The sequence below is a fragment of the Anomaloglossus baeobatrachus genome, chromosome 4 (genome assembly GCF_048569485.1).
Source record: "Anomaloglossus baeobatrachus isolate aAnoBae1 chromosome 4, aAnoBae1.hap1, whole genome shotgun sequence".
Taxonomy (NCBI): Eukaryota; Metazoa; Chordata; class Amphibia; order Anura; family Aromobatidae; genus Anomaloglossus; species Anomaloglossus baeobatrachus.
The window spans coordinates 682,107,762-682,122,728 of NC_134356.1; the positions used below are offsets into that span (position 1 = coordinate 682,107,762).

At 50.8% G+C, this 14,967-nt stretch overlaps 1 protein-coding gene across 3 annotated transcripts in view; it reads right to left on the minus strand.

Moving 5' to 3' along the window:
* The window catches only part of CHD3 (chromodomain helicase DNA binding protein 3), a 195,727-nt gene that overhangs the window by 123,778 nt on the left and 56,982 nt on the right, over positions 1-14,967 (minus strand). For all 3 annotated transcript variants that reach the window (XM_075346709.1, XM_075346710.1, XM_075346708.1), the window contains exon 9: positions 11,952-12,182. In XM_075346709.1, coding sequence (XP_075202824.1) covers positions 11,952-12,182 — 231 coding nt within the window. The remainder of the gene's footprint in view (positions 1-11,951; positions 12,183-14,967) is intronic.

Sequence of the window (14,967 nt, forward strand, 5' to 3'; positions counted from 1 at the left end):
GAACTGGGTACGGATAAAAGGAAGGCAAGGAGATATCCTGATTAAGATGAAAAGAGGATACCACCCTAGGGAGAAACTCCTGAATGGGGCGCAGCACTACCTTGTCCTGGTGGAACACCAGGAAGGGAGCTTTGGATGACAGCGTTGCTAGCTCGGACACTCTCCGAAGAGACGTGATCGCTACCAGAAAGGCCACTTTCTGTGATAGTCGTGAAAGGGAAACCTCCTTCAGAGGTTCGAAGGGCGGCTTCTGGAGAGCAACTAGTACTCTGTTTAGAGCCCATGGATCTAATGGCCGCCTGTACGGAGGGACGATATGACAAACGCCCTGCAGGAACGTACGCACTTTAGACAATCGTGCTAGACGCTTCTGAACAAACACGGATAGTGCTGAGACTTGTCCCTTAAGGGAGCCGAGCGACAAGCCCTTTTCCAACCCGGCTTGCAGGAAGGAAAGAAGATTAGGTAACTGGAATGGCCAGGGGGATACTCCTTGTGCAGAGCACCAGGATAAGAAAATCTTCCACGTTCTATGGTAGATCTTAGCAGACGTGGACTTCCTAGCCTGCCTCATGGTGGCCACAACCCCTTGGGATAATCCGGAAGACGCTAGGATCCAGGATTCAATGGCCACACAGTCAGGTTCAGGGCCGCAGAATTCCGATGGAAAAACGGCTCTTGGGACAGTAAGTCTGGTCGGTCTGGTAGTGCCCACGGTTTGCCGACCGTGAGATGCCACAGATCCGGATACCACGCCCTCCTCGGCCAGTCTGGGGCGACGAGTATGACGCGGCTGCAATCGGACCTGAGCTTGCGTAGCACTCTGGGTAAGAGTGCCAGAGGTGGAAACACATAAGGGAGCCGGAACTGCGACCAATCTTGTACTAGGGCGTCTGCCGCTAGAGCTCTTTGATCGCGAGACCGCGCCATGAAGGCCGGAACTTTGTTGTTGTGCCGAGACGCCATTAGATCGACGTCCGGCACCCCCCAGCGGCGACAGATTTCCTGAAACACGTCCGGGTGAAGGGACCATTCCCCTGCGTCCATGCCCTGGCGACTGAGGAAGTCTGCTTCCCAGTTTTCTACGCCCGGGATGTGAACTGCGGATATGGTGGATGCTCTGTCCTCCACCCACATCAGAATCCGCCGGACTTCCTGGAAGGCTTGCCGACTGCGTGTCCCTCCTTGGTGGTTGATGTATGCCACCGCTGTGGAGTTGTCCGACTGGACTCGGATCTACCTTCCTTCCAGCCACTGCTGAAAGGCTAGGAGGGCAAGATATACTGCCCTGATTTCCAGAACATTGGGCTGAAGGGTGGACTCCTGCTGAGTCCACGTCCCCTGAGCCCTGTGGTGGAGAAAAAACTGCTCCCCACCCTGACAGACTCGCATCTGTCGTGACCACTGCCCAGGATGGGGGTAGGAAGGATCTTCCCTGAGACAAAGAGGTGGGAAGAAGCCACCATTGCAGAGAGTCCTTGGCCGCCTGGGAAAGGGAGACTTTCCTGTCTAGGGACGTTGACTTCCCGTCCCATTGGCGGAGAATGTCCCATTGAAGTGGGCGCAGATGAAACTGCGCAAAGGGAACTGCCTCCATGGCTGCCACCATCTTCCCTAGGAAGTGCATGAGGCGCCTTAAGGGGTGCGACTGGCCTTGAAGGAGAGACTGCACCCCTGTCTGTAGTGAACGCTGCTTGTTCAGCGGAAGCTTCACTATCGCTGATAGAGTATGAAACTCCATGCCAAGATACGTTAGTGATTGCGTCGGTGACAGATTTGACTTTGCAAAATTGATGATCTACCCGAAAGTCTGGAGAGTCTCCAGCGTAACATTCAGGCTGAGTTGGCATGCCTTGAGAGAGGGTGCCTTGAAAAGTAGATCCTCCAAGTAAGGGATCACCGAGTGTCCCTGAGAGTGCAAGACTGCTACCACTGCCGCCATGACCTTGGTGAAAACCCGTGGGGCTGTCGCCAGACCGAAGGGCAGGGCTACGAACTGAAGATGCTCGTCTTCAATAACGAAACGCAGCAAACGCTGGTGCTCTGGAGCAATCGGCACGTGGAGATACGCATCCTGATGTCTATTGATTCTAGGAAATTTCCTTGAGACATTGAGGCAATGACGGAGCGGAGGGTTTCATCCGGAACCGCCTGGCCTCCACGTGCTTGTTGAGCAGGTTTAGGTCCAGAACGGAAAGGAAAAAGCCATCCTTTTTTGGCACCACAACTAGATTGGAGTAAAACCGTGTCTTGTTCCTGAAGAGGAACAGGGATTACCCTCCTCCTGCCTGCAGAAGAGCATCGGCTCGGTGGGGAGGTTTTGAAGAATCGAGTCGGAGGACGAGAACAGAACTCTGTCCTGTGCACGTGAGAACAATGTCCCTCACCCACCGGTCTGTGACCTGTGGCAGCTAAATGTCGCCAAAGGCGGGAGAGTCTGCCATCAACCGCGGATGCGGAGAGAGAGAGAGCTGAGAGTCATGAGGAGACCGCCTTGGTAGCGGTTCCTCCAGCTGGCTTCCTTGGGCGTGATTGAGCCCGGCCGGAATCTGAGCCCCTCTGAGGCTTTTTTGCCCTTTTGGACGAGGACAATTGGGACCTGCCCGAGCTTGGGAAGGACCGAAACCTCGACTATCCTTCCAGGACAGCATTAATAGGGTAAGTCGCAATGCAGACATTGCGAGGTTACGGACGCCCCTGCGACACAGATGTACATGTGCTCAAGACCAGCTGCGCAAGAACAGCTGAAAAGCTTAGGGTGCCCATACGGCTGTGAATGCCGGAGCAACCGACACGCCGATAGCCTCATAGACAGAATTCAACCAGAGTCCATCTGTCTGTCAATGGCATCTTTAAGTGAAGTCCCATCTCCACTGCAACTATGGCTCTAGCTGCAAGCCTGGAGATTGGAGAATCCACCTTTGGACCCTGGGTCCAGCGCTTGACCACGTCAGAGGGAAAGGGATAACGTGTATCCTTAATACGTTTGGAGAAAACGCTTATCTGGTAAGCGTGGTGTTCCTGGACTGCTTCTCTGAAGTCAGCGTGGCCAGAAAAATACTCAATATACGTTTGAGCTACTGAAATGGGACTTCTCCTGCTGTGAGGCTGACTCTTCGCTGGGGGAGTTGAGGGAGAAAGATCCAACATTCCATTGATGGACGCTATAGGATCATTCCCTATGGCGTCACCATCCGGTGTATCCGGATTGAGAGCGGTGTCAGGATCAAAGTCCTGATGAGCTACGTCTGCCTCGTCATACAGAGAGTCCTCCTGGGACCCCCCCGGAGCACCGATTTTTTTCCAAATGAGGGTGGCCAGGGAGCAATGAACCAGATTGCGCATGGCCTGTCTGGACTGCAAGTCTCTATCCCATGACAATATATCAGCCGAAACTGCAACTCCGTCCCTGTCCTTGGACAGGGTTGACAGGTGGTTCCTTTGGCCACGTCTAGTAGAGACCCCGGCTGACCAAGTGCTACAGGGGAGCATTGCACACAATGGGGGTCAGTGCCGTGGAACAGTATCACATGCAGTAAAAACAGCATCGAAAGCCTGTGTTGCTTATATGCTGCTGCCGACTAGCCATCTAGGAGTATAGAGCCAAGAATGGCGACCGTACAGTGCAATGTATAGCATACAAGCATAAAGTACAAATGAACACTGCCGCACATGCAATACAAGCAACATAGAAAGCCTGTGCCATGGCACCCCTGCTTTTCTGCTGCTGTAGACTAGCCATCTAGGGGAATATAGCCTAGAATAGCGATCATACAGTGCAAAACAAATTAACACTGCAGCACTGAAAAAAACCTGCTCTGAGGCTTTTTTGTGCCTCAGATACAAGCAGCATAGAAAGCCTGTGCCTTAGCACCCCTGCTTTCCTGCTGCTGATGTGTCGCCATCTAAGAAGGCATATAGCCAAAAATAGCGACCTATGCAGTGTAAGCATAAAATACAAATGGACAACTGCGGTATTTAGTGCGGTCAGCACTTCAGGTGCCGCTTACCGCCCGCCTATAAGCGGGTGTGTGGTCGCCCCAGTCCTGTGCCTGGTTGCCCAGAGTCCGTTCTCTCAGCTCGGCCTGCAGGAATGGCTGCCGGCGTCCTTCTCCAGCTCGTGTGAGTAGGGGCGGGCCGTGGGCGTGCCCCAAGTCAGAGCGGGAAACCGGCGTCCCACAGTGTCCAGTGAGAGGGCTGGAGCATGTAAATAAGGCTCCAGCCCTCGGCGCTGCCGATTGTACAGCGTCTCTCCCCTACCGTGATTGACAGGGTGGGGGCGGGAACGAAGCGGAGCTAGGCCGCAAAAGCCGGGGACTGGATTTATAAGCGCCGCCGCCGTAAAAGCGCGGTCGGCGCTAAGTCCCCGGCGCACTACAAGTCCCAGCCGCGCCGCCGCTCCCGGAGCGTCCGGCGCGGTAGTTCCCAATACATAAAGTCACTCAGCTAGGCTGCAGTGACTGTAACCCTTTACTGTCCCCGGCGCACTAGCACTCCCAGCAAGTCTGGAGTGTGCTGTGCCTGTGTGTACGGGGACACAGAGTACCTGAATGGTGCAGGGCCATGTCCCTGAACGGTACCCAGCTCCGTATCCAGCAGGTTCAATGGGTCTGTGGATGGAGCCCGGCCTCAGGGCTTTGGGGCCGGTAAGATCCCACTTCCTCAGAGCCCCTCAGGGGGATGGGGAAGGAAAACAGCATGTGGGCTCCAGCCTCCGTACCAGCAATAGGTACCTCAACCTTACAAACCACAAGTGGGGTGAGAAGGGAGCATGCTGGGGGCCCCATATGGGCCCACTTTTCTTCCATCCGATATAGTCAGCAGCTACTGCTGACTAAACAGTGGAGCTATTGCATGGATGTGTGCCTCCTTCGCACAAAGCTTGAAAACTGGTGAGCCAGTGATCCCACTGGGGGTGTATAGCCAGAAGGGGAGGGGCCTTACACTTTTTAGTGTAATGCTTTGTGTGGCCTCCGGAGGCAGTAGCTATACACCCAATCGTCTGGGTCTCCCAATGGAGCGCCGAAGAAAAATAATAATTAGTATTATGTAAAAATAAATATATAAATGTAAGCAAAAAGAACCAATTATTTTACCATTTTTTTGTTATATTTGTTTATATTTTTTGTATTTCCATATTTGTTTTATTATACTATTATTAAGCCATTATTATTGTTACAATTATTAGTAATACAAATACAAATGATTAGATATACGTACAAAATAATATATACAAAATAAATATATAAATGCAAGTCACAAAGAAGGGAATTTTGTTACTTACCGTAAATTCCTTTTCTTCTAGCTCCAATTGGGAGACCTAGACGATTGGGTGTATAGCTACTGCCTCCGGAGGCCACACAAAGCATTACACTAAAAAGTGTAAGGCCCCTCCCCTTCTGGCTATACACCCCCCCGTGGGAACACGGGCTGCTCAGTTTTAGTGCCAAAGCAAGAAGGAGGAAAGCCAATAACTGGTTTAAACAAATTCAATCCGAAGAACATCGGAGAACTGAAAACCGTTCAACATGAACAACATGTGTACCCGAAAAAAACAAAAATCCCGAAGGAAACAGGGCGGGTGCTGGGTCTCCCAATTGGAACTAGAAGAAAAGGAATTTACGGTAAGTAACAAAATTCCCTTCTTCTTCGGCGCTCCATTGGGAGACCCAGACGATTGGGACGTCCAAAAGCAGTCCCTGGGTGGGTAAATTAATACCTCATGTTAGAGCTGCCAAAACAGCCCTCCCCTACGAGGAGGCAACCGCCGCCTGCAGGACTCTTCTACCTAGGCTGGCGTCCGCCGAAGCATAGGTATGCACCTGATAATGTTTGGTGAAAGTGTGCAGACTCGACCAGGTAGCTGCCTGGCACACCTGTTGAGCCGTAGCCTGGTGTCGTAATGCCCAGGACGCACCCACGGCTCTGGTAGAATGGGCCTTCAGCCCTGAAGGAACCGGAAGCCCGGCAGAACGGTAGGCTTCAAGGATTGGTTCCTTGATCCATCGAGCCAGGGTGGATTTGGAAGCCTGCGACCCTTTGCGCTGACCGGCGACAAGGACAAAGAGTGCATCCGAGCGGCGCAGGGGCGCCGTGCGGGAAATGTAGATTCTGAGTGCTCTCACCAGATCTAACAAATGCAAATCCCTTTCATACTGATGAACTGGATGAGTACAAAGAGAAGGTAAGGAGATATCCTGATTGAGATGAAAGGAGGATACCACCTTAGGGAGAAACTCCGGGATCGGGCGCAGCACTACCTTGTCCTGGTGAAAAACCAGGAAGGGGGCTTTAGATGACAGCGCTGCCAGTTCGGACACTCTCCGAAGAGACGTGACCGCTACCAGAAAGGCCACTTTCTGTGAGAGTCGAGAAAGTGAAACGTCCCTCAGAGGCTCGAAGGGCGGCTTCTGTAGAGCAACTAGTACCCTGTTCAGATCCCATGAGTCTAACGGCCGTTTGTACGGAGGGACGATGTGACGAACCCCCTGCAGGAACGTGCGTACCTGAGGAAGTCGTGCTAGACGCTTTTGAAAAAATACCGATAGCGCTGAGACTTGCCCTTTAAGGGAGCCGAGCGACAAACCTTTTTCCAACCCAGATTGTAGGAAGGAAAGAAACGTAGGCAATGCAAATGGCCAGGGGGACACTCCCTGAGCAGAGCACCAGGATAAGAATATCTTCCACGTCCTGTGGTAGATCTTAGCAGACGTGGGCTTCCTAGCTTGTCTCATGGTGGCAACAACACCTTGAGATAATCCTGAAGACGCTAGGATCCAGGACTCAATGGCCACACAGTCAGGTTCAGGGCCGAAGAATTCCGATGGAAAAACGGCCCTTGTGACAGCAAGTCTGGTCGATCTGGCAGCGCCCACGGTTGTCCGACCGTGAGATGCCACAGATCCGGGTACCACGACCTCCTCGGCCAGTCTGGGGCGACGAGTATGACACGGCGGCAATCGGACCTGATCTTGCGTAGCACTCTGGGCAAGAGTGCCAGAGGTGGGAACACATAGGGCAGCTGGAACTGCGACCAATCCTGCACTAAGGCGTCTGCCGCCAGAGCTCTTTGATCGCGAGACCGCGCCATGAAGGCCGGAACCTTGTTGTTGTGCCGAGACGCCATTAGGTCGACGTCCGGCATTCCCCAGCGGCGACAGATTTCCTGAAACACGTCCGGGTGAAGGGACCATTCCCCTGCATCCATACCCTGGCGACTGAGAAAGTCTGCTTCCCAGTTTTCTACGCCCGGGATGTGAACTGCGGATATGGTGGAGGCCGTGGCTTCCACCCACAGCAGAATCCGCCGGACTTCCTGGAAGGCTTGCCGACTGCGTGTCCCGCCTTGGTGGTTGATGTATGCCACCGCTGTTGAGTTGTCCGACTGAATTCGGATCTGCTTTCCTTCCAGCCACTGTTGGAAGGCCAGTAGGGCCAGATACACTGCCCTGATTTCCAGAACATTGATCTGAAGAGTGGACTCCTGCTGAGTCCACGTACCCTGAGCCCTGTGGTGGAGAAAAACTGCTCCCCACCCTGACAGACTCGCGTCTGTCGTGACCACCTCCCAGGAAGGGGGTAGGAAGGACCTTCCCTGTGATAATGAGGTGGGAAGAAGCCACCACTGAAACGAGTCCTTGGCCGTCTGGGAGAGGAGGACTTTCTTGTCTAAGGACGTCGACCTCCCGTCCCATTGGCGGAGAATGTCCCATTGAAGTGGGCGCAGATGAAACTGGGCAAACGGGACTGCTTCCATTGCTGCCACCATCTTCCCCAGGAAGTGCATGAGGCGTCTTAAGGGGTGCGATTGACCTTGAAGGAGAAACTGCACCCCTGTCTGTAGTGACCGCTGCTTGTCCAGCGGAAGCTTCACTACCGCTGAGAGAGTATGAAACTCCATGCCAAGGTATGTCAGTGATTGGGTCGGTGACAGGTTTGACTTTGAAAAGTTGATGATCCACCCAAAAGTCTGGAGAGTCTCCAGCGCAACGTTTAGGCTGTGTTGGCATGCCTCTTGAGAGGGTGCCTTGACCAGCAGATCGTCTAAGTAAGGGATCACCGAGTGTCCCTGAGAGTGCAAGACTGCTACCACTGCTGCCATGACCTTGGTGAAAACCCGTGGGGCTGTCGCCAGACCGAAGGGCAGGGCTACGAACTGAAGATGGTCGTCTTCTACCACGAAGCGTAGAAAACGCTGGTGCTCTGGAGCAATCGGCACGTGGAAATAAGCATCTTTGATGTCTATTGATGCTAGAAAATCTCCTTGAGACATTGAGGCAATGACGGAGCGGAGGGATTCCATCCGGAACCGCCTGGTTTTTACGTGCTTGTTGAGCAGTTTTAGGTCCAGAACAGGACGGAACGAGCCGTCCTTTTTTGGCACCACAAACAGATTGGAGTAAAAACCTTGACCTCGTTCCTGAAGAGGAACAGGGATCACCACTCCTTCTGCCCTTAGAGAGCATACCGCCTGCAGAAGGGCATCGGTTCGGTCGGGATGTGGGGAAGTTCTGAAGAACCGAGGCGGAGGACGAGAACTGAACTCTATCCTGTACCCGTGAGACAAAACGTCTGTTACCCACCGGTCCTTGACCTGTGGCAGCCAAATGTCGCAAAAGCGGGAGAGTCTGCCACCGACCGATGATGCGGAGGGAGGAGGCCGAAAGTCATGAGGCAGCCGCCTTGGAAGCGGTTCCTCCGGTTGCTTTCTTTGGGCGTGAGTGAGCCCGCCAGGAATCTGAGCTCCTCTGCTCCTTCTGAGTCCCCTTGGACGAGGAGAATTGGGCCCTGCCCGAGCCTCGAAAGGACCGAAACCTCGACTGTCCTCTCCTCTGTTGAGGTTTGCTTGATCTGGGCTGGGGTAAGGAAGAATCCTTACCTTTGGACTGTTTAATGATTTCAGCCAATTGCTCACCAAACAGTCTGTCTCCAGATAATGGTAAACTGGTTAAGCATTTTTTGGAAGCAGAATCTGCTTTCCATTCCTTTAACCACAAGGCTCTGCGCAAAACCACAGAGTTGGCGGACGCCATTGAGGTACGGCTCGTGGAGTCTAGTACCGCATTGATAGCGTAAGTCGCAAACGCAGACATTTGCGAGGTTAAGGACGCCACTTGCGGCACCGATGGACGTATGAGAGAGTCCACCTGCTCCAGACCAGCTGAAATAGCTTGGAGTGCCCACACGGCCGCGAATGCTGGAGCAAACGACGCGCCGATAGCTTCATAGACAGATTTCAACCAAAGGTCCATCTGTCTGTCATTGGCATCTTTTAGTGAAGCCCCATCTTCCACTGCAACTATGGACCTAGCCGCAAGCCTGGAGATTGGGGGGTCCACTTTTGGACACTGGGTCCAGCGTTTGACCACGTCAGGGGGAAAGGGATAACGTGTATCCTTAAGACGTTTGGAGAAACGCTTGTCTGGATGAGTATGATGTTTCTGGACTGCTTCTCTGAAGTCAGAGTGGTCCAGAAAAGTACTCAATTTACGCTTGGGATACCTGAAATGGAATTTCTCCTGCTGTGCAGCTGCCTCCTCTGCTGAAGGGGCTGGGGGAGAAATATCCAACAGTCTATTGATGGCCGCTATAAGATCATTTACCATAGCGTCACCATCAGGAGTATCCAGATTGAGAGCGGTCTCAGGATTAGACTCCTGATCAGCTACCTCTGCCTCATCATACAGAGAAGCCTCTCGCTGAGACCCTGACCAGTGTGATGACGTCGAGGGTCTTTCCCAGCGAGCTCGCTTAGGCTGCCTGGGACTGTCGTCCGAGTCAGAGCCTTCAGCCTGTGACGCCTGAGACCCCCTTCTAGCTTGGACTAGTTCCAACTGAGGGGGACCGGGGAACATTGCATCAACAGTGTCCATGGTCTGAGTGACCGGCCTGGACTGCAAAGTTTCAAGAATTTTTGACATAGTCACAGACAACTTATCAGCAAAAACTGCAAACTCTGTCCCCGTCACTGGGGCAGGGTTCACAGGCGTCTCTGCCTGGGCCACTACCACCATAGGCTCCGGCTGACGAAGTGGCACAGGGACCGAACATTGCACACAATGGGGGTCAGTGGAACCTGCCGGTAGATCAGCCCCACACGCGGTACAAGCAGCATATAAAGCCTGTGCCTTGGCACCCTTGCTTTTTGCGGATGACATGCTGTTGTCTCCTCAGAGCAATAGGGTATAAGCCAAGAAGCGACCGTACAGTGCAATATATAGGTACAGACAAAAAGTACACTAAATAACACTGTGGCACTAGTGGGGTCAGCACTTTTGTGCTGCTTACCGCCGTGTGGTCGCCAGAATCCCTTGTCTGGGTCTCCCAGGGCTATGTCCGTTCTCCAGCTCAGACTGCATGCAGGAATGGCTGCCAGCGTCCTGTGAAGAGGGGCGGGCTGTGGGCGTGCTGCAGACAAAAAGCGGGAAACTGGCGTCCCACTGTGCCCAGTGAGAGGGCTGGAGTATGTAAATAAGACTCCAGCCCTCGGCGCTGACTATTGTACAGCGTCTCTCCCCTTCCGTGATTGACAGGGTTGGGGGCGGGAACGAAGCGGAGCTAGGCCTCAAAAGCCGGGGACTAGATTTATGAGCGCTGCCGCCGTAAAAGCGCGGTCAGCGCGAGTCCCCGGCGCACTACAAGTCTCAGCCGCGCCGCCGCTCCAGGGGCGGTCGGCGCGGTAGTTCCCAACACAGAAAAGTCACTCAGCAAAGCTGTAGTGACTAAGACCCATGCGCACAGCGCTGGTGTCCCCGGCGCACTAGCACACCCAGCAACTCTGGTGTGTGTCTGTGCCTGTCTGTACGGGGACACAGAGTACCTGAATGTTGCAGGGCCATGTCCCTGACGGCACTCAGCTCCGTATCCAGCAGGATCTCCGGGTCTGTGGATGGAGCCCGGCCTCAGAGTCTAGAGGCCGTTAAGATCCCACTTCCCCAGAGCCCTTCAGTGGGATGGGGAAGGAAAGCAGCATGTGGGCTCCAGCCTCCGTACCCGCAATGGGTACCTCAACCTTAACAAACACCGCCGACACAAAGTGGGGTGAGAAGGGAGCATGCTGGGGGCCCTAGTATGGGCCCTCTTTTCTTCCATCCGACATAGTCAGCAGCTGCTGCTGACTAAACAGTGGAGCTATGCGTGGATGTCTGACCTCCTTCGCACAAAGCTTGAAAACTGAGCAGCCCGTGTTCCCACGGGGGGTGTATAGCCAGAAGGGGAGGGGCCTTACACTTTTTAGTGTAATGCTTTGTGTGGCCTCCGGAGGCAGTAGCTATACACCCAATCGTCTGGGTCTCCCAATGGAGCGCCGAAGAAATAAGAAATTATAATTATTATTATATTCTTCCATTTTTTACGTTTGCTGACATATGTTAGTTCTATATATTATTATTATCATCATAATATAAAATAATCAAAGTAATAATGACTATTTTGCATTAATATTTTAGTTATATTATTCTTGATCAGCATTATTTAAAAGAAATATTAATGGAATAATAATCTATATATACAATTGCCTTATTCTGTCTGTCTATCTGTCTGTCTTGCTCCAAAATGACGTCGTTACAGTGACAACCGTCGCCACAGCGCGTGCGCTAAAGAGCCTGCGACCAACAGCTTAGCTAAGTGAACAGCACGAACTACGGCGCGACAGGACGACCCCGACACCTTTCCCTGAACCCACACGGAGCCCCGACTCCCAGGTGACTGCTGCAGCCCACACCGGCAACCCAGCCGAGACATACCCTTGCGTTGCTGGGATCGTGCTGGGAGCCGGCGTACGCTGGTAACCATGGTACACATCGGGTAACTAAGCAAAGCGCTTTGCATAGCAACCCGATTGTGTACCAAGGTTACCAGCGTAACTCGGCTCCACCCCTCCCCCCGCCCTCCGCATGTATATACTGAACACACGCACCCTATAGTTCTACCTCGCCTTTGTAAATTCTCACCGTGCATCGTGGGCAAAGCCATTCCCCGTGCGGGATGTCGGGCAGCGGAGGGTTGAGGCAGTGGATGTGGTAGGAGGATACACAGGCGTCGCAGCACAGCAGCTCCCCTCCATCCTTACACACCCGGCAGAACTCCATGTGGTCGTCTTCTTCCTCCCGCCTGTCCCGCCTGCGTTCCTCCAGCTCCTCCTCCTCCAGTTCCTTGGCTTCCCATTGAACGCCCTCTTTCTCCTGTCAGCGAGAATTGGGACATATTAATGGTTTACACTCTATGTATCAGCCATTACAAGTGCGGATGCTCGGCCTCAGTTCACATTACATTTCTGCATTTGCATGCATACTTCATGAGCTCACAGGGGGCCCGGCGAGTTCATGTATCACATATGGTCTGACTTTTAATACGCAATTTTTCGGTCGTTGCGCCAACTTAAACCCCTTCCCTTTGCAACCAATTTTTGTTTCTGCTCTTTCCTTTTTTCCTTTGATTGTTAAAAATAGTTTTGATCTCATTAAATGTACTTTTTATTAGAAAAGACTGGTGACAAAAAAAAAACTTTCTTTTTTTCAATTCCTTTTGGATTCATTTTTTTCACCTTTTTAGAAATCAAACTATTATGAATGGGGTCGATAACAATCTTTTTTATTTCTTTATTTTTAATGATGGTATACGGGAGGGCGATCTCAACTTAAAGTATTTTTAATTTTATATATTTCATTATATTTAATTTATTTTAATTTTATTTAGTTTATTATATATATATATATATAGTTATTATATATATATATATATATATATATATATATATATATATAAATATTAAAAATAAGTAGAAAGGTTGAAAAATAATATATATATAAATAATATATGTTTTGATTATTATTTTTTTTATTATTATTTTATTTTCATTTATTTTTTTTTACTTTATGTTTTAGTCATTTCAGAGGACCTCGGTATTGCAATATATATTATAAATTCCAGTCTCAGTAGTTTAACTCCTTCACCACCCAGCGATTTTCCCTTTTTCCTCCCCTTCTTCCAAGAGCCGTAACTTTTTTATTTTTCCGTCAATATAGGCATACGAGGTCTTGTTTTTTTTGTGGGACGAGTTGTACTTTTGAATGAAACCATTCATTTTACCATATAGTGTACTGAAGAATGGGAAAAAAAATCCAAGTACAGTGAAATTGCAAAATAAAAAGTGCAATTTCACAATTGTTTTTTTTTTTTTTTATCTACCATGTTCACTATATAGTAAAACTGATGTTTCAGTATGATTCCCCAGGTTAGTACGAGTTTTTATATACCAAATGTATAGTTTTAGATTTTTTATTTTATTTAATTGTTTAAATAAAATTCAGAAATTAAAAAACAAAAAAGATCAGCCGTCATGTGCAGGGAAAGATGCGGGCTCGGCATATGAGCCCGCATCAAAGGCAGGGACACGACCTATGATGTTAAGTATCCGTCATAGCTCGTGAAGAGTTTAACATCGTCAGAACTGTTGCGTTTGGAGAGATTTCAGCTCCTGAGACACCTCCGCCTGCAATCACTCCAGCAATCATGTACACGTAGGATCATATTAAAGGAGATCGGTAAGAAACGTTTACCCCTTTCTCCCTCCAAACCATTAATATGTTTATGTGGCCCTTTAAAAGATACGCCAGTTAATTCCTTTATGACCCCATCAGCAAAAAATGATCGCGTTTTGACGTTCTGTCTGGAAGTGCATTGGCTAGTGAAGATGCACTTACAGCTTCTCAGCCTCAGGCTGTCTTTTCTCCCTTTAGCCCCTTTCCCTGGCTGATTAACAGGTCAGTGGCTCTGTACCAAAGCAAACAACCTGTCAATCAACCAGAGAATTGGGCTGCTAGGCAGGAAAAATAGTGAGGGCTGAGAAGCTGTAAGTGCATCGTCCAGCTTATCTTTTAACATAAATTGTTCATTTTGATCAGTGGACATGGAAAGTGTGAAAGAAGAAACAAAACATAGAAAGGGTGAAAGAAAAAATGCAAAAAATACTGCGGCTAGGCAGGAATAAAAGAGAATTTTGTTACTTACCGTAAATTCTTTTTCTTATAGTTCCGTATTGGGAGACCCAGACCATGGGTGTTTAGCTTCTGCCTCCAGAGGACACACAAAGTACTACACTAAAAGTGTAGCTCCTCCCTCTGAGCTTATACACCCCCTGGTAGCCAGTCCTAGCCAGTTTAGTGCAAAAGCTGAAGGAGAATAGCCACCCACAAGTAGAACAGAGCAAGAGCCGGAACAACCGGAGTCTCTGTCCACGACAACAGCCGGTGATAACACACGGAACAAGAAAATTGCCAACAGGCAACAGGGAGGGTGCTGGGTCTCCCAATACGGAACTATAAGAAAAAGAATTTACGGTAAGTAACAAAATTCTCTTTTTCTTTATCGTTCCTTTGGGAGACCCAGACCATGGGACGTTCCAAAGCTGTCCCTGGGTGGGAATAAACAGAAAAACTAAGAAGTAGGCGGAGCCTAACTTCACAAGTGGGCGACAGCCGCCTGAAGGATGCGTCTGCCCAAGCTCACATCTGCCGAAGCATGAGCATGCACTTGGTAGTGCTTCGAAAAGGTATGCAGGCTAGTCCAAGTGGCAGCCTGACAGACTTGGTGAGCCGTAGCCTGGTGCCTAAAAGCCCAAGAGGCACCGACAGCTCTGGTCGAGTGTGCTTTGATCCCCGGCGGAGGAGGCACCTGAGTACTCTGGTAGGCGTCCGAAATGGTCGATCTAATCCAACGGGCCAAGGTCGGCTTAGAAGCAGAGAGACCCTTGCGCCGCCCTGTGGATAGCACAAAAAGAGAGGTGCACCGCCTAAGCGCAGCGGTGCGAGACACATAAATCCGGAGAGCACGCACCAGATCTAGAGTATGCAACGCTTTCTCAAAGCGATGAACAGGGGCCGGACAGAAGGAAGGCAAGGAAATATCCTGGTTAAGGTGGAAGGGAGAGACCACCTTAGGAAGAAAGTCCGGGGTCGGACGGAGAAC